At 43.6% G+C, this 18,136-nt stretch overlaps 1 protein-coding gene across 1 annotated transcript in view; it reads right to left on the bottom strand.

The window, feature by feature from the left end:
- Positions 1-3,951: 3,951 nt before the first annotated feature.
- The window catches only part of LOC308340495 (peroxisomal trans-2-enoyl-CoA reductase-like), a 39,510-nt gene continuing 25,325 nt past the window's right edge, over positions 3,952-18,136 (bottom strand). Inside the window, exons 7-8 of the mRNA XM_080799701.1 lie at positions 11,175-11,286; positions 3,952-4,591 (exon numbers count right to left, since the gene is read on the bottom strand). Coding sequence (XP_080655827.1) covers positions 4,506-4,591; positions 11,175-11,286 — 198 coding nt within the window. The 3' untranslated portion in view covers positions 3,952-4,505. The remainder of the gene's footprint in view (positions 4,592-11,174; positions 11,287-18,136) is intronic.

The raw sequence follows: 18,136 nt of genomic DNA, 5'->3' as shown, positions 1-18,136 counted from the left end.
GAAGAATTCTTGGAGGGTTTTGGTCCAAAAAAGGTGATTTTATTATAGCAGGGGGACAGGTCCCATAGGCAGATGAGCTGCACCTGAGTGTGGGTGTGACTGACTATATATTTTAAGTTTGTGGAGGGAGGGGAGGTAGAGATAACATAGATTTCTAAGGAATTTCTGTACGCGCAAAGCAGGGTCTTACAGGACCTTGAAGATCTAGCTATCGTCAAGATAACGTTGCTTCTAGTCTTTAACGAATATCCCTGGACTGCAAGCTGTAAGTTTCATTTAAACGACATCTTTCTTGCCTTTGTCCTCCTCATCAAAGTGAAACCCTTGTAAAGGAGGAGTGCAGAAGAAATACTAGGAGAAGACATTAGAGCTCAAGTGGAAACTTTGCAGCCAAGTCTTGGCTTCCCAAGAAGGCCCTGTCCGGAGAGGCTCGTGTTCCACAATTAACCACAAGGTGACGCTTTTTTGAGCCAAGCCTTGGGATAGTGTTGAAAATAAAAGGGACTGATGGTAACTGTTTAACAGTCATCACGGGATATAGGCATGTGGCAGCTGCGAAATGCACCCCTTAGGCCTTGGGGAACATAGTTAATTGCCATCTCGGCCCTAGTAGATTAGTAGCTGCTCTTTATATCTGCTTTTCCCATACTGGTTTGTTTAGTAAGCCCTCTGCCCAATATGGGACTCAAACCCACCACTCTGAGATCAACTGAGATCAACTGAACCAGCCAGGTGCCCCTATTCCATTATTCTTTACAGTTCTCCTTACTTCCTATTAGCCAGTCTCTCATCGCTCCCATCCCCTGTGGTAGCTCATAGTGCGAGATACTGAATCCAGGTAAGAGTTTACCGTTCCTGCTCGCAGGGACTCAGACACCAGTCTCCAGGGGCTTATACAAAGCCTGATCCACAGGCACGGAATCCCACGCAACAGCATCCAATCAGGTGACCCACTTCCCAGGAAAATGTGTGAGAGTGGGTCCCTGACCCTGAAACCATCAGTCGTTGTACACACGGTGCTTCTAGAAGGAGCCAGCTCCACAGAGGACTAGAAAAACCAATGCACAGCCTAAGTGCCAGCAACCTTCTGAAAGGTTGGAGTACCATCTGTCAGGACGTCTTTCCCCAAAGGCTTTGGGAACATTTCTGGGAACCACTGAGTGGAAGAGGGAGTGGTCCTACTTACCAACACTTCCAAAGCTCCACCGTGGGACCTGGTGCTTCCCATCGATTTCTGGATCTTGCAGCATTGGAAGTCCTGGTTCCCAAGGAAGCAATTCTTGCCAAGGGACCCCGGAGAGTCCCATTGAACTATGAACTATGGCCGAGTTCAGGGACCGTTGGCCTGCCTGTGTGCAGGCATGAGCTGATATTAAAAAGAGTGTCCCTGGCCAGCGGGAGGAGCAGAGCTACTCCTAAACAGTGAGGACAGGAGTGATCATGTGGAACCCAGGTCATCTACCAAGTGTCTCCCGGTACCCCCAGGCCCCACCGTGGTGTGAATGTGAACATTAGCAAACCTTCCCTTTGCCTTCTGCTCACTCCTGTCTTTGTCCCTCTTTCACGGGTGTCACACTTGCTCCATGGTCTGAAGGTTGCTGCTGTCTTCCGGGGCTCCCCGCCTCTGCAGGCATATCCCCCATGGTCTCATGCACATCTCATTCTGTCTCGGCACCACTTCCCAGAGGACCTGAACTAACATAAGCCATGAACGAAAGGAGCAGCATGTGGGTGGGGGAGAATGTCCACTCTGTTAACGCAATTAAAAGAGTTGTTTTTTTCCTCTCAATGTCTTTTTCTTCCTGGTAGATGCCTTTAGCACCACGATCTTACCTTTTATGGCACTTAGAGCACTTAGGGAGGCTTAAATTTGTATGTGGCTTGATTAATGTTTCTCTCTCTCTCTCTTACTCTTGTAAGCTCTGTGGGGGGCAAGGTCAGTGTGGTTTTTTTGTTTGTTTTTGTTTTCAGAATTGCACACTCAATTCTTTTTTTTTTTTAAGATTTATTTGACAGACAGAGATCACAAGTAGGCAGAGCGGCAGGCAGGGCGGAGGCGGGGGGACAGGCTCCCTGCTGAGAAGAGAGCTCGATGTGGGGCTCGATCCCAGGACCCTGAGATCATGACCAGAGCCAAAGGCAGAGGCTTTAACCCACCGAGCCACCCAGGTGCCCCTGCACACCCAGTTCTTAACATGACGCTGAGCACACAGGGGCTCAAAATTATTGAATGATTAAACTTATTCAGGAATATTCAGTCTATAGCAAAATTTACTAAGTGTAGTAGCAAGAGAGAACATTATTGAGAGGACACTATCATGAAATGTACAGAAGTCCTGGGGAGTCGACTTATGATTCTAGAACATAGATAATGGTCAGCTGTCGAATCATTGGGCTAACAAGAAGATCTAATGAGGAGTGGTAGCTACGTCTCATGCTATGTGGGGTGGCCTCCATGTCTTAAGTAGAAATAAACACGCGACAACATCATGGAGATTTGTGGGGTGGGGTTGTTTTCGGTCATTGGCGTGAGGGAATTTGAAAAGCAAGCCCTCCCTGCCTCTTTATCTTCCACACCAACCTGTGTTAGGGTTAACCTGTGGCTTGAATGCTTAGCAACTACGATATTATCGTGTCCAGAAGGCCATTTTCGAGTGTTTTCTAGAAGGAAAAGATTTTTCTTTTTTTTTTTTTTAATTTGACAGAGATCACAAGTAGACAGAGAGGCAGGCAGAGAGAGAGAGGGAAGCAGGCTCCCTGCTGAGCAGAGAGCCCGATGTGGGACTCGATCCCAGGACCCTGAGATCATGACCTGAGCCGAAGGCAGAGGCTTAACCCACTGAGCCACCCAGGGGCCCCATAGAAGGAAAAGATTTCTGATCTTTCCCTGTGAATAGCACGGACACAAAATGTAGTTGTGTGTGTCCTCTCGGGGGTGACTCTGCACTTGGGCTCACCCAAGAGTGAACATCTCTTTCATGATGCCCCCCAGGCATCTAGTTAGCCTCACCCTGGTCCCAGCCCCATGTGGGAGCCTGATAAAATGGCAGATTTGTGGGTCCCTTCCCAGAGCATGGTAAACTATATACAGCTGTCGTCAACTTAACAATGGTTTCACGTGATTTTTCAACTTCACTGTGGTGTGAAAGCGAAAAGACTTTCAGCAGAAATTGCAGACCATTCTGCACCCATACAACCGTTCTGGTTTTCACTTTCAGCACGGTATTCAATAAATTACATGAGATATTCAACACTTTAGTGTAACGTAGGCTTTGTGTGAGATGACCGTGACCAACTGTTGGCTAATGTAAGTGTTCTGGGCATATTTAAGGGAGATGAGGCTAAGTTACTGATTTTCAATAAGTTGGGTGTATTAAATGCATTTTTGGCTTAATGATATTATCAACTAGCAATGGGGTTATCAGGACATGACCCCCTTTTAAGCGAAGGAAGATCTGTACTTTGCACTGAGAATAAAGAAAAGAAAATATCTACTTGACTTCAAGAGGGAATACAATGAAAAGATGTTTAATTAAGACCAAAAAATGAATGTACATAATTTATAAAAGGCATTTCAGAAGTTGGGATCATTGCCCAAAAAACTCAACTGAAGGCAGAATACTGAACCCTAATTTGCATAACACTTAATTTAAAATTTTTGTTTTGCATACAAAAAGAGAAACATGAAGAAAAGGGAATCCTTTTTTTTTTTTTTAAGATTTTATTTATTTATTTGACAGAGAGAGAGACAGATCACAAGTAGGCGGAGAGGCAGGCAGAGAGAGGGAGGGAAGCAGGCTCCCTGCCGAATAGAGAGCCTGATGCGGGGCTCGATCCCAGGATCCTGGGATCATGACCTGAGGCGAAGGCAGAGGCTTTAACCCACCGAGCCACCCAGGTGCTGCAAAAAAGGAATACTTTAGATTGGAAATCAAGACACAAATCAAATGCTTCCAAGAAATGCTGCACATGACTTTATTTTTCTTCTGACTCAAGAGGCTTTAAGCAAATCTAACTTCATGAACAAAACAAATCATGCATCGGTAATTATCATAAGGCTTTATGGCTCCAAAAGCATGATACCCACCATGAAATATGAATCACTGTATATCTCTAGTTTTAAGAATCATCCTGAGGCCAGAATTTGAGTTTACTGCCCACCTTTACAACCAAATATTAAAACCTTTTCGGGAAATCATGATACCTCTATTATTAATTTGAAATGATTTCATTTTTCAATTAGCTTGCTTAGAAATGAAAGGCATAATCATAAAGTATGTTAAGCCCCATTCCTAAAAAAGAAATCTTTAATCACAGGCTAAACAGTGTTGTTTGGGGCTTAAACATGCATTATTTCCAGAATAGTTTTTGCATAGGCATGATTGATAACATTAAAAGGCAGAAAGTGATTGTTCCCTTCATACTATCAGCTCCTGAAAGCACCAAAGTGTGTTCTTGAGATATTAAGGTATTTGGAGACAAAAGACAGGTGTAGTTTCCTTAGCTTAGGGCTTGCTTTTAGTCTTGAAATCCTCCTTCATCTGTTTGACGACAGAAGGGTCCCCTCCTCCATCAGGCCAGTTGTCGTGATCTGGTGAGTAAGTGGAAAATCTCACATTAAATGCAAATCTATTAACCTCCTTCATCGTCTTAGTTTCCAACAGACTCTCTTCTTATTTTCCCTGGTTCACCCCTTTTCTTTTCTCGGCAAGAAAAAAGAAATCGTTAGGACAACTGGCAAAGGTCTTGAGAAAATCCTGGTTTTGAATCCCAGCTCTGCCAGGTACTAGCACTTCCAAATCTGGAGAGGTTCCTCCTCCTGAGCCTGTTTTCCTGGGGCGAGGCAGGGTGGGAGGGCGGGTGGGGCGGGTGGTTGCTAACAACATCTGCTCTTCTGAAGTTGTGAAAATTAAATGTGATGGCCTATGCAGAGTGCTTGGCGTACCGCGGCCGTTCCACACGTACCATTTCCTTAGGAACCAGGATGACTTTAAAGCCGTGTACTTACTTTGTACTGGGCACACACAGCTGCCTGTCCAGCATCCAGTCCCTCATCCTCTCTTTCCAAGAGCCTCCACCTGCACTGGGGAAATCCATGAGTTTTTGGGGAAGTGGCCCCACTTTGATCTCTGACTGAGCTAAGTCACGCCTCTGGCTACTGGTTGGGGAGGGCTACACACATCAGCTGGTCCAAAACAGAGTAGGTCTCGGAATTCTGCTAGAAATGCTATAAAACGTCATTCCCCTCCCTTCTCTCTGTCCAGCAGGCTAGGGAAAAAGAAGCATGGGGCTTTTGGGGGACAGGCAGCCGTTCTGCAACCAGGAGAGTCCGTCTTAATAGAAAGCCAACACCACAGAAGCAAAAACAGAGGGAAAAGAAAAAAAAAAAAAACAAAAACATTGCCCCCGAAGAGCTCAATGAGCGGATAATTCAAGTTAGCAGACCGTTCAGTTACGGCCCAATAAATGCCTTTCCTGCTCAGGCCAGTATGAGCTGCAGCTAGAAACATCCTATCGGACACAAGGCTTTAAATGTGCATTATCTAATTTAATGCTTCTAAATGTTTACCCAATAAATGCTGTAAGTGACCCCGCTTTACAGAAAGGAAAATGGAAGCCTACTGCTACTGCCCCTCAGAACAATGTGTTACTTAAACTATAGCCCCTGGAGGATTGTACTAGTTACCAAGCACATTTGGATATGGCCTTAAGAAAAACATACACTGGCAACAGGTCTTCGGGGAGAAGGACGATACACGACCGTGAAGCTGGGCAGCTGGGGATGCCTGGCTCGCTCAGGGCGGAACGCCGCCCCTTCACCGAAGCCGGGCAGCCGGGAACGCCCGGCCCGCCCAGTGTGGAACGCGCCTGCTTCAGGGAAGCCGAGCAACCGGCAACGCCCGGTCAGCTCAGGGTGGAACGAAATACCGCCTGCTTCCCTTTTTCGATATCGCTCCTTTCTCTTCCCAGAAGCGCCCGTTGTTAGATGAGACCTTTGAATGTGCTTGATTAACTATAAACTTTATCCTCCTCCTTGCGTGTCCACGAGACACGTGACTAATGTTTGACCTTCATTGGTTCTTCTGTTGGCTGTTGTTTCCATCTAATAAAAGTGGGACTCTGGAGTTGCTCCGGGCAGGAGTCTTTTCGACTGTTGTCCCCTGCTCCCAGTCTCTTGCAGCTGACTTGTTCGTGCCTAATTGTTCTCCTGTTCGCCGACCGGAAGCGGCAGCCTACAGAAATTAATTTTCCCAAGATCACACAGCTATTGTGTGATCTTCTACCCCAGGACTTGTCACTCCCGGACTGGCAATCTTCAAGAAAACACAGGACGGAAAGGCTCGGTATTCCCACTCATGGTGGGGTGGGGGCAGAAGTATATACATATATATTTTTTAAGATTTTGTTTATTTGTCAGAGAGAGAGGGAGCACAAGCAGGGGGAGCATCAAGCAGATCAGGCAGAGGGAGAAGCAGACTCCGTGCTGTGCAGGGAGCCCGATGTGAGACTCTATCCCAGGACCCTGGGATCATGACTTGAGCTGAAGGCAGCTGCTTAACCGACTGAGCCCCCCCGGCATCCCTGGGTGGTGGAGGGAGTATATTCTTGAAAAACTGCTGTAGCTGATTTCACCAAAACCTTAAAAAAAATCTCTACACTAATAAATACAGTGCTTGGGGCGCTTGGGTGGCTTAGTCGGGTGAGCGTCCGACTCTTGATTTTGGCTCAGGTCATGATCTCGGGCTCGTGAGATGGAGCCCAGCGTTGGGCTCAGCAGGGAGTCTGCTTGGAGATTCTCCCTCTCCCTCCCCTCTGCTCGCTCGCTCTAGTATAAATAAATAAAATCTTAAAAAACAAAACAAAACAGTGTTGGAATTACATAAGGAACATCTTTCACTGGTGGCCTGGAGAAGCCACTATCTGGAGTTCCTTTCCCTTTCTAAATGAGAATCGACAAATACCCTCAGCGCCACCGGAGAGGGCAGTGGCCACTTTAACTACTATCTGAAAACGGTATTGTACAACACGGAGACATTTCTGTCTTTCTAACCAGGAGTCTTAAAACCATGATATCTGGGGCACCTGGGTGGCTCAGTGGGTTAAAGCCTCTGCTTTCGACTCGGGTCATGATCCCAGGGGCCTGGGATCAAGCCCCCCATTGGGCTCTCTGCTCAGTGGGGAGCCTGCTTCCCTCTCTCTCTCTCTCTGCCTGCCTCTCTGCCTACTTGTGATCTCTGTCAAATAAATAAATAAATTAAATACAAAACAAAACATTTTTTTCAAAGAAATAGAACAAATAATCCTAAAATTTATATGGAACCAGAAAAGACCTCGAATAGCCAAAGGAATATTGAAAAAGAAAGCCAAAGTCGGTGGCATCACAATTCCAGACTTCAAGCTCTATTACAAAGCTGTCATCATCAAGACAGTATGGTACTGGCATAAAAACAGACATATAGATCAATGGAACAGAATAGAGAGCCCAGAAATAGACCCTCAACTCTATGGTCAACTAATTTTCGACAAAGGAGGAAGGAATGTCCAATGGAAAAAAGACAGCCTCTTCAACAAATGGTGCTGGGAAAATTGGACGGCCACATGCAGAAAAATGAAATTGGACTATTTCCTTACACCACACATGAAAATAGACTCAAAATGGATGAAGGACCTCAATGTGAGACAGGAATCCATCAAAATCCTTGAGGAGAACGCAGGCAGCAACCTCTTTGACCTCAACCACAGCAACTTCTTCCTAGGAACATCGCCAAAGGCAACAGAAGCAAGGGCAAAAATGAACTATTGGGATTTCATCAAGATCAAAAGCTTTTGCACAGCAAAGGAAACAGTGAAAAAAACCAAAAGACAACTGACAGAATGGGAGAAGATATTTGCAAATGACATATCAGATAAAGGGCTAGTATCCAAAATCTATAAAGAGCTTAGCAAACTCAACACCCAGAGAACAAATAATCCAATCAAGAAATGGGCAGAGGACATGAACAGACATTTCTGCAAAGAAGACATCCAGATGGCCAGCAGACACATGAAAAAATGCTCCACATCACTCGGCATCAGGGAAATACAAATCAAAACCACAATGAGATACCACCTCACACCGGTCAGAATGGCTAAAATTAACAAGTCAAGAAATGACAGAAGCGGTGAGGATGCGGAGAGAGGGGAACCCTCCTACACTGTTGGTGGGAATGCAAGCTGGTGCAACCACTCTGGAAAACAGTGTGGAGGTTCCTCAAAAAACTGAAAATAGAGCTACCCTATGACCCAGCGATTGCACTACTGGGTATATATCCTAAAGTTACGAACGTGGTGCTCCGAAGGGGCACGTGCACCCGAATGTTTATAGCAGCAATGTCCACAATAGCCAAACTGTGGAAAGAGCCTAGATGTCCATCAACAGATGAACGGATAAAGAAGATGTGGTATATATACACAATGGAATACTCTGTAGCCATCAAAAGAAATGAAATCTTGCCATTTGCGACGACGTGGATGGAACTAGAGGGTATTATGCTTAGCGAAATAAGTCAATCAGAGAAAGACAACTATCATATGATCTCTTTGATATGAGGAAGTGGAGATGCAATGTGGGGGGGTTGGGGGGAGGTAGGAAAAGAAAAAATGAAAGAAGATGGGATCGGGAGGGAGACAAACCATAAAAGACTCAATCTCAAGAAACAGACTGAGGGTTGCTGGGGGGAGGGGGGACGGGAGAGGGTGGTGGGGATATGGACATTGGGGAGGGTATGGGCTATGATGAGTGCTGTGAAAGGTGTAAACCTGGCGATTCACAGACCTGTACCCCTGGGGATAAAAATACATTATATGTTTATTAAAATAAATACATAAATTAAAAACAAAAACAAAAACAAAAAAACCATGATATCTTCTCCACATCACCACATTGATGTTACTAGTAAATACTAGTAAAGAAATCTAGATAGGAGGGGGAAATAATAATATTGAAGTCCCATACTTATCATTTATTAATGCAAAGAAGGTCTGAAGCCTGGAGTAGACTGTTAGTACACAAAAGAGTAGGGTGAACCCCGGTCCCTGATACAAAACTGAAATACACATGCAGGGTTCTGGAGCAGCCCAGTCCGTTAAGTGTCCAACCCTTGGTTTCCAGCTCGGGTCTGATCTCAGGGTCGTGAGATTGAGCCCTGCTTTGGACTCCATGCTCAGCAAAGAGTCTTCTTGAGATTCTCTCTCCCTGTCCTTCTGCCTGCCCCTTCTCCCGTGTTCTCTCTCTCTCACTGAAATAAATAAATAAATAAACAAACAAATAAATAGATAAATCTTTAAAAAAGAAAAAAGAAATACACATGCATTACATCAACCACATTTTGATTTGCTAGCCACTTAACACTCTTCAGCAACAGTGTAAATACCTTTGAATTTTATATTTGTGTGCAATGTCTATCTTTGGCTGAGACTCATGAAATTATTGGTTTTGTATATTAAAAATAGTTGAAGAAGGTATTCGCAAATGACACTACAGACAAAGGGCTGATATCCAAGATCTATAAAGAACTCCTCAAACTCAACACACACGAAACAGATAATCATGTCAAAAAATGGGCAGAAGACATGAACAGACACTTCTCCAAAGAAGACCTACAAATGGCTAACAGACGCGTGAAAAATTGTTCATCGTCATTAGCCATCAGGGAGATTCAAATCAAAACCACATGGAGATGCCACCTTACACCAGTTAGAATGACAAAACTTAATAAGACAGTAAACAAAAAATGTTGGACAGGATGTGGAGAAAGGGGAACCCTCTTATACTGTTGGTGGGAACGCAAGTTGGTGCAGTCACTTCGGAAAACAGTGTGGAGATTCCTTAAGAAACTAAAAATCGAGCTTCCCTATGACCCTGCAAATGCACTACTGGGCATTTACCCCAAAGATACAGATGTAGTGAGAAGAAGGGCCGTCTGTACCCCAATGTTCATAGCAGCAATGGCTATAGTCGCCAAACTGTGGGAAGAGCCAAGATGCCCTTCAACAGACGAATAGATAAAGAAGATATGGTCCATATATACAATGGAATATTATGCCTCCATCAGAAAGGATGAATACCCAACTTTTGTATCAACATGGACAGGACTGGAAGAGATTATGCTGAGTGAAATAAGTCAAGCAGAGAGAGTCAATTATCATATGGTTTCACTTACTTGTGGAGCATAAGGAATAACATGGAGGACACTGGGAGATGGAGAGGAAAAGTGAGTTGGGGGAAATTGGAAGGGGAGACAAACTATGAGAGACTGTGGACTCTGAGAAACAAACTGAGGGTTTGGGAGGGGAGTGGGGTGGGGGGTTGGGTGAGCCTGGTGGTGGGTATTAAGGAGGGCACGTATTGCATGGAGTACTGGGTGTGGTGCATAAACAATGAATTATGGATCACTGAAAAGAAATTAAGTTAAATTTAAAAAAAAAGGAAAAAATGGTTGAATATAGCAAATTCCTATGGTTTCACTCAATATATATCCCAAAGATATATAAATGGTACTGAAGCACCCTTCCCCATCTAATAGGTCTGAGTCTTCTGCTCAGATATACAAGTCACTTATTAGAGGAAAAAAGAGGAATTAAATCTTAAAAATACGGCAACCTCTTGCCTCTTTTCTATCTCCTCCTTATACATATATATTTATATCAAGAATATTTTTCAAGGTTAAAAATCCACCAACCTATATACACAAGGCAATTTCTTAAAATATATAAATATGTGCTATGATAAAAAGTATTTAGATATTTTCTTTGACTGAGAACATTTCCTTTAAAGATGATTTCAGGAATATAAACATTTTGTACATTTTTTATGTTCCATGAGAGAAAACCCTAATCCTTTCTGTAACTGCTTAAAAATTTTTTGAAAACTTGGGCACCTGCATGGCTCAGTCAGTTAAGTGTATGCCTCGGCTCAGGTCATGATCCCAGGGTCCTGGGATCAAGCCCCGCATTAAGCTCCCTGCTCAGTGGGGAGCCTGCTTCTCCCTCTTCCTCTGCCTGCAGCTCTCCCTGCTTGTGCTCTTTCTCTCTCTCTCTCAAATAAATAAATAAAATCTTGAAAAAAGAAAGATTTTGAGAACTTGAACCTGAAAAGGCATAAAGTTAGTGATAGTCATTTCTTGTGGGCCCACCTGGTACGTCGAAGATGTGCGTATACAAGGACTGGCCCCCGTCCACATACACCAACTGTCCGCTGATGAAGGAAGCCGCAGGGGACAGCAGGAAGCAGACCAGCGGGGAGACCTGGAAACAGAAGCACACATATGCACACAGAAAAGCAGATGCTCCCCACCTGGGGCTGCTTCCCTGCCCAAGGAAAAGCATCCCAAAACACAGCTGTAACACACAATCTATAGTCCGTGTGCTACCTGACAGATCACAGAAGACTAACTGCCATTTTCTATTTGAGGCCCGTTAAAACAACGTGCCTGGCGTGGTGAGATATGAAGGCGCCCACACAGTGTCAAATAAGCTAGATGCGGCGAAAAAGCTGAAAGAGAACACAGTGCTTGATTTTTCCCAGGCCACCCAGTTCCTGGCACACCTCTCAGCACCTACCATAACTCACTCTCCACACCACCAGGTGCCTTTTATGGTTTTGCCCCTGATGTAGTCAATGTGTCTGTGGAACACGAAGCTGGCATCTAGCCAAGGGTCCTGCAGGCTGCAAGGGCAGGAACGGAGACTACAGGAGCCTTCTGCGAGAGGAACTGCAGAATCCCCGCACACCCCCTAAAAATTCAGAGGTGACTGATAACCGCAACAATGCCTACTCCCAAAACCAAAAAAAAAAAAAAAAGAAAGAAAGAAAGAAAAAAAAAAAAAGAAATGATTTCCCTGGATATCAAGGAAGTCTCTGGGAGGCTCTTTGCACAGCCAGAGTTTCTCGAAGGGAGATCCCAAATACGGGCATTAGACTCCTTGGGGATGTTTATGGAAACTCCAAATTCCTAGGTCCTACTTGAGACCTTCTGAATTGTAAGCTCCGGGGTTGGGTACCCAGAATCTGCTACTTGATGAGGCTCCCCAGTGGGAATGAGACTGGGGGGAGGCTAATGGGGTGCTTAGGGTGCAGTATTTAAGGAGGTGATCACTCTCGGGGCAGACCCTGCACTCGGACGACCCTGAGAGTGAGCACATCCTTAAGTTTTATGTCCACGCCTAGCTTGCCTCACCCTAGTCTGGGTCCTGCATCTAGAGTGTTCGTTTACCTCGCTATGCCTCTGTGAGACCGTGAGAGCCTGGAGGCTAGGCATAGCCTTCTGTCTGTCCTTGCGCCCCCAGAAGCTAGTGTAGACCTGCACTCAAACAGGCACTAGCCATACGACATAAACCACTTTCTGCACAGCTAGTTGGAAGGGAGATGTGCTTTAAGTATAAAACACACACTCGATGCTGAAGACTTGGTATGGAGAGAAGAAGACAAAATCTATAGAAGAACCAAAGATGAAACTGTAGATATATACTGGACTGAATAAAATCTTATTAACAATAATATATATAATTATTTCTATTATTATCAATTGTCTACTAAATTGCTGCAATGATATTAATTTCACCTTTTATATTTCTTAATGTGGTTACTGGTTAGCTCACAGTTACTTACGTAATGATTACGATATGTCTACTGGACAGCACTAGCACAGAAAATTAATCCTGGAAAAGGTCCCCCATCCCTGAAGAAGGGCATATATTTCTGAGCGATGGTGGAAGGTAACCACCAGAACTGGTATTAGCCTGTGTACTCAGTCAACAACGACTTGCCTGGTACATCAGGAAGACTCACCCCATAAGCACCTTCCTGAATACCAGCCAGACAAGAACCCTCTCATCCCAGTAACCATGACCTCCAAGTCTGCAAATCCCTGAAACCACACCGGCTCCAGAAAATGAGAAAGAGCCATACTCTGCTCAGAGAGACTGTGCCGGACTAGTGTGAACGTGGTTTTGTGCTGAATTTTGTTTGAAATATTGACTGATGGCTTCCTGTGTTGAGCGTAAAATAAGCGCTTCATTAATGTCTACAGAATGAAGGTTCTTCACGCATCTCTTCCCCTAAAATGAGCGGATGTTGCATCGCCCAGCTCCCGCTACAGCGTTTTGCCCACAGACTAGGCACCACTGAATTGAAACGATCTGCTAGGTAAAAGATAGCTAAATATTCACGATGCCTGGTTTACTTTGGGAGCTCAACACAGCGCTAAGCTGAACCAATACAATTTTTATAATTACCAAATTAATGAGGCACTATTGTACTATCTTCACACAGATTCTTCCTAACTTTCATTTTAACGAAATCTGTTTGATGGATGGACTTGAGGAACCAAGCCATTCACAAGTTTTATCCATCGGTAAACACGATTAAAGACTAGCAACTTGTAGCCACTTCCTATGTGGGTAACACCTCTTTTATCTGTGGACTTTCAGCTCTGTTTATTAAAGAGCAGAGGGATTTTAAATAAGCAAGCTGGGGTTTGAATCTCAGTACCATGAGCCATGTATGGCTTTAGGCAGATTACTGCGCCTCCTTGGCCCTTAGTTTCTTAATTTTGTAGTTTCTTAATTCTGTAAAGTGAGTCGGGTCTGCCAAGTGCTGTGCTCCTTTCCAAGAGATGTGGAGGGACATCAAGCGAGCTGTGGCTATTCCTTTGAGAACTATAGCTACAGGGGTGCTTGGGTGGCTCATTTGGTTAAGCATCTGCCTTCAGCTCAGATTATGACCCTGGGGTCCTGGGATCGAGTCCCCATATCGGGCTCCGGGCAGTGGGGTGTGTTTCCCCCTTCTGTCTGCCACTCCCCCTGCTCATATGCCCCCCCCTCCAATAAATAAAAAAATATCTTAACAACAACAAAAACTACACCTACGTTCTGACCCTCCTGTCTCTACCCCAGGGGCTGTCACTTATTGTCACTTACTGTCAGCTCACTGATAAGCAGTTCAGCCAAAGGCCTGGTATGAGTGTGCTCCCCCCAATGATGATTAGCCGGGGTAATCAGAATATTTTAGAAACAGGACTTAGGGATGCTAGGACAGTCAAACAGAGGCATCCTCTGTTCTGCATCTCATAGAAGCTCCCAGTCTCTCCCCTTCCCTTCCCAAGTGAGATATTTGAGGGTTTTACCTCCATCAGTCAAAGCATGGTCAGCAAAACCCCGAGTCTTTCCAGGTGATTTGCAAAGATAAGACTATTTTCATTATGATACTAGATCTTTGTCTGTCCTCCCTGTGTTGACATTTGCAGTAATGGTGCCAGAGCAATGGTGGGAAAAACTGCTGGAGCCTCAGTGCAAATCGCAGCAGGAACATGAAACGGAAACTAGAGGTCCTTACACTAGTGGTCACTGTCTTCTTCACCAGCAAGTACACATGGGGGGAAAGACTGTTTCACTTTAGAATGTCCTCGATGAAGCAGCAAAAATTACTTGTCATATTGCTCTTGACCACTGGGTACAATATCCTTTTTAATATCTAGTGTCATGAACTAGGAACTGCACATCAAGCTTTTCTACTTCATAGGGAAGTCTGACAGCTGTGAACTTAACTAGTCACTCTCTTCGTGAAATCCATCTGTTACCTGAAAGAACCGAAGTATGGTTATTTACACTGGGGTTGTTGGCAGACTTTTTTTTTTTTCCCCCACAAATGAATGAAGTGAGCATGTCACTTCAAAGGAAAATAACTTTGGTTTTTGTATTTGTTGTCAATGACAAGATCTGAGTGCGCAAGTGAAAAGCAGAATTTTGGAAAACATGAGCTTGACAGTTTCTTAATGTTTCAAGAATTTTCTGAAGAGATCAGTGGTGATATTAACATCAGTCTCATATAACACCTACTACTCATCACATCACATGCTTTCCTTAATGCCCATCACCAGTGACCCCATCCACCTCCCCTTTAGCAACCCTCAGTTTGTTTCAAATGGCTAAGAGTTTCTTATGGTTTGTCTCCCTCTGATTTCGTCCTGTTTTATATTTCCCTCCATTCCGCTATGATCCAATGTTTTGTTTCTTAAGTTCTACATATGAGTGAGATCATGTATTTATTTTTCTCTGATTGACTTATTTTGCTTATTAGCATAATACCCTCTAGTTCCATCCACATCATTGCAAATGGCAAGACTTCATTCTTTTTGATGGCTGAGTAATATTCCATCGTGTGTGCGTGTGTGCTTGCGCGCGCGCGCACACACACACACACGCACACAATTTCTTTATCCATTCATCTGTTGATGGACATCTGGGTTCTCTCCATATTATGGCTACTGTGGACATTGCTGCTACAAACATTGGGATGCATGTGCCCATTTGGATCACTATGTTTGCATCCTTTGGATAAATACATACTAGTGTGATTGCTGGGTCGTAGGGTAGTGCTGTTTCTAACTTTCTGAGGAACCTCCCTACTGTTTCCAGAGTCACTGCACCAGCTTGCACTCCCACCAACAGTGTAAGAGGGCTCCCCTTTCTCCACATCCTCGCCAACATCTGTTGTTTCCTGAGTTGTTAATTTTAGCCATTTCGACTAGTGAGAGGTGGTATCTCATTGTGGTTTTGATTTGTACTTCCCTGATGGCTAACAACGTTGAACATTTTTTCATATGTCTGTTAGCCATTTGTATGTCTTCTTTGGAGAAGTGTCTGTTCATGTCTTCTGCCCATTTTTTGACATGATTGTCTGTTTTGTGTGTGCTGAGTTTGATAAGTTCTTCATAGACTTTGGATACTAGCCCTTTACCTGATATATCATTTGCAAATATCTTCCTCAAATCTGTTGGTTGTCTTTTAGTTTTGTCAGTTGTTTTCTTCGCTGTGCTAAAGCTTTTTATCTTAATGTAGTCCCAGTAGTTCATTTTTCAGTGAACTTTTTTATTCTCTAGCCTTTGAAGACGTGTCTAGCAAGATGTTGCTGCAGCTGAGGTTGAAGAGGTTGCTGCCTGTGTTCTCCTCTAGGATTTTGGTGGATTCCTGTCTCACTTTGAGGTCTTTGATCCATTTGGAGTTTATCTTTGTGTATGTATAAGGAAATGGTCTGGTTTCATTCTTCTGCATGTAGCTGCTCAATTTTCCTAGCACCATTTGTTGAAGAGACTGTCTTTTTTTCCTGCTTTGTCAAAGATCAGTTGGCCATAGAGTTGAGGTCCATTTCCGGGTTCTCTATTCTGTTCCACTGATCTATGTGTCTGTTTTTGTGCCAGTACCATACTGTCTTGATGATTACAGCTTTGTAATACAGCTTGAAGTCCAGAATTGTGATGCCATCTGCTTTGGTTTTCTTTTTCAACATTCCTTTGGCAATTTGGGGTCTTTTTTTATTCCATACAAATTTTAGGATTATTTGTGGCAGTTCTGTGAAAAAAAGTTGATGATATTTTGATAGCAATTGCACTGATTACATAGCTTGCTCTAGGCAGCATGGACATTTTAACAATATTTGTTCTTCTAATCCGTGAGCATGGAACGTTTTTCCATTTCTTTGTGTCTTCCTCAATTTTTTTCACGAGTATTCTATAGTTTTCTGAATACAGATCCTTTGCCTCTTTACTTAGGTTTATTCTTAGGTATCTTACAGTTTGGGGTGCAATTGGAAATGGGCTCAACTCCTTAACTTCTCTTTCTTCTGCCTCATTGCTGGTGTACAGAAACGCAACTGATTCCTGTGCTTTGCTTTTATATCCTACCACTTTACTGAATTCCTGTATGAGTTCTAGCAGTTTTGGAGTGGAGTCTTTGGGGTTTTCCACATAGAATATCATGTTATCTGCAAAGAGTGAGAGTTTGTCTTCTTCTTTGCCAATTCTGATGCCTTTTATTTTTTGTTGTCTGATTGCTGAGGCTAGGACTTTTTGTACTATATGGAACAGCAGTGGTGGGCGTGGACATCCATGTCCTGTTCCTGACCTTAGGGGAAAAGCTCTCAGTTTTTCCCCACTGAGAATGATATTTGCTGTGGGCTTTTCATTTATGGCTTTTATGATATTGAGGTATGTACCCTCTATCCCTACACTGTAAAGAGTTTTGATCAAGAAAGGATGATGTACTTCGTCAAATGCCTTTTCTGCAACTATTGACAGGATCATATGGTTCTAGTCCTTTCTTTTATTTATGAAGGGTATCACATTGATTTGCGGGTGTTGAACCAACCTTGTAGCCCAGGAATAAATCCCACTTGGTCAAGGTGACCAATCCTTTTAATGTACTGTTGGATCCTATTGGCTAGTCTTCTGGTGAGAATTTTTGCATCCATGTTCATCAGGGATATTGGTCAGTAGGTCTCCTTTTTGGTAGGGCTTTGTCTGGCTTTGGGATCAAGGTAATGCTGGCCTCAAAGAAAGAGTTTGGAAGTGTTCCTTCCACCTCACGTTTCTGAAACAGCTTCAAAAGAATATGCATTAATTCTTTTTAAATGTTTGGTAGAATTTCGCTGAGAAGCCATCTGGCCCTGGCTCTTGTTTGTTGAGATTTTTTTTTTTAAAGATTTTATTTATTTATTTGACAGATAGAGATCGCAAGTAGGCAGAGAGGCAGGCAGAGAGAGCGGAGGAAGCAGGCTCCCTGCTAAGCAGAGAGCCCGATGTGGGGCTCGATCCCAGAACTCTGGGATCATGACCTGAGCCGAAGGCAGAGGCTTTAACCCACTGAGCCACCCAGGCGCCCCTGTTGAGAGATTTTTGATTACTGCTTCAATTTCCTTGCTGGTTATGGGTCTGTTCAGGTTTTTTATTTCTTCCTGGTTCAGTTTTGGTAGTTTATATGTCTCTAGGAATGCATCCATTTCTCCCAGATTGTTTAATTTGTTGGCATATAGTTGCTCATAATATATTCTTATAATTGTTTGTGTTTCCTTGGTATTGGTTGTGATCTCTCCTCTTTCATTCATCATTTTATTTATTTGGGTCATTTCTCTTTTCTTTTTGATAAGTCTGGCCAGGGTTTTATCAATCTTATTAATTCTTTCAAAGAACAAATCCTAGTTTCATTGATCTGTTCTACTGTTCCTTTGAATTTTATTTCATTGATTTCTGTTATAATCTGTATTACTTCTCTTCTGCTGGGCCTAGGCTTTATTTTTTTGGTCTTTCTCCAGGTAATTTAG

Source organism: Martes martes, assembly GCF_963455335.1.
Source record: "Martes martes genome assembly, chromosome: 3".
Lineage (NCBI taxonomy): Eukaryota > Metazoa > Chordata > Mammalia > Carnivora > Mustelidae > Martes > Martes martes.
This window is presented reverse-complemented; position numbering and strand designations above follow the sequence as displayed.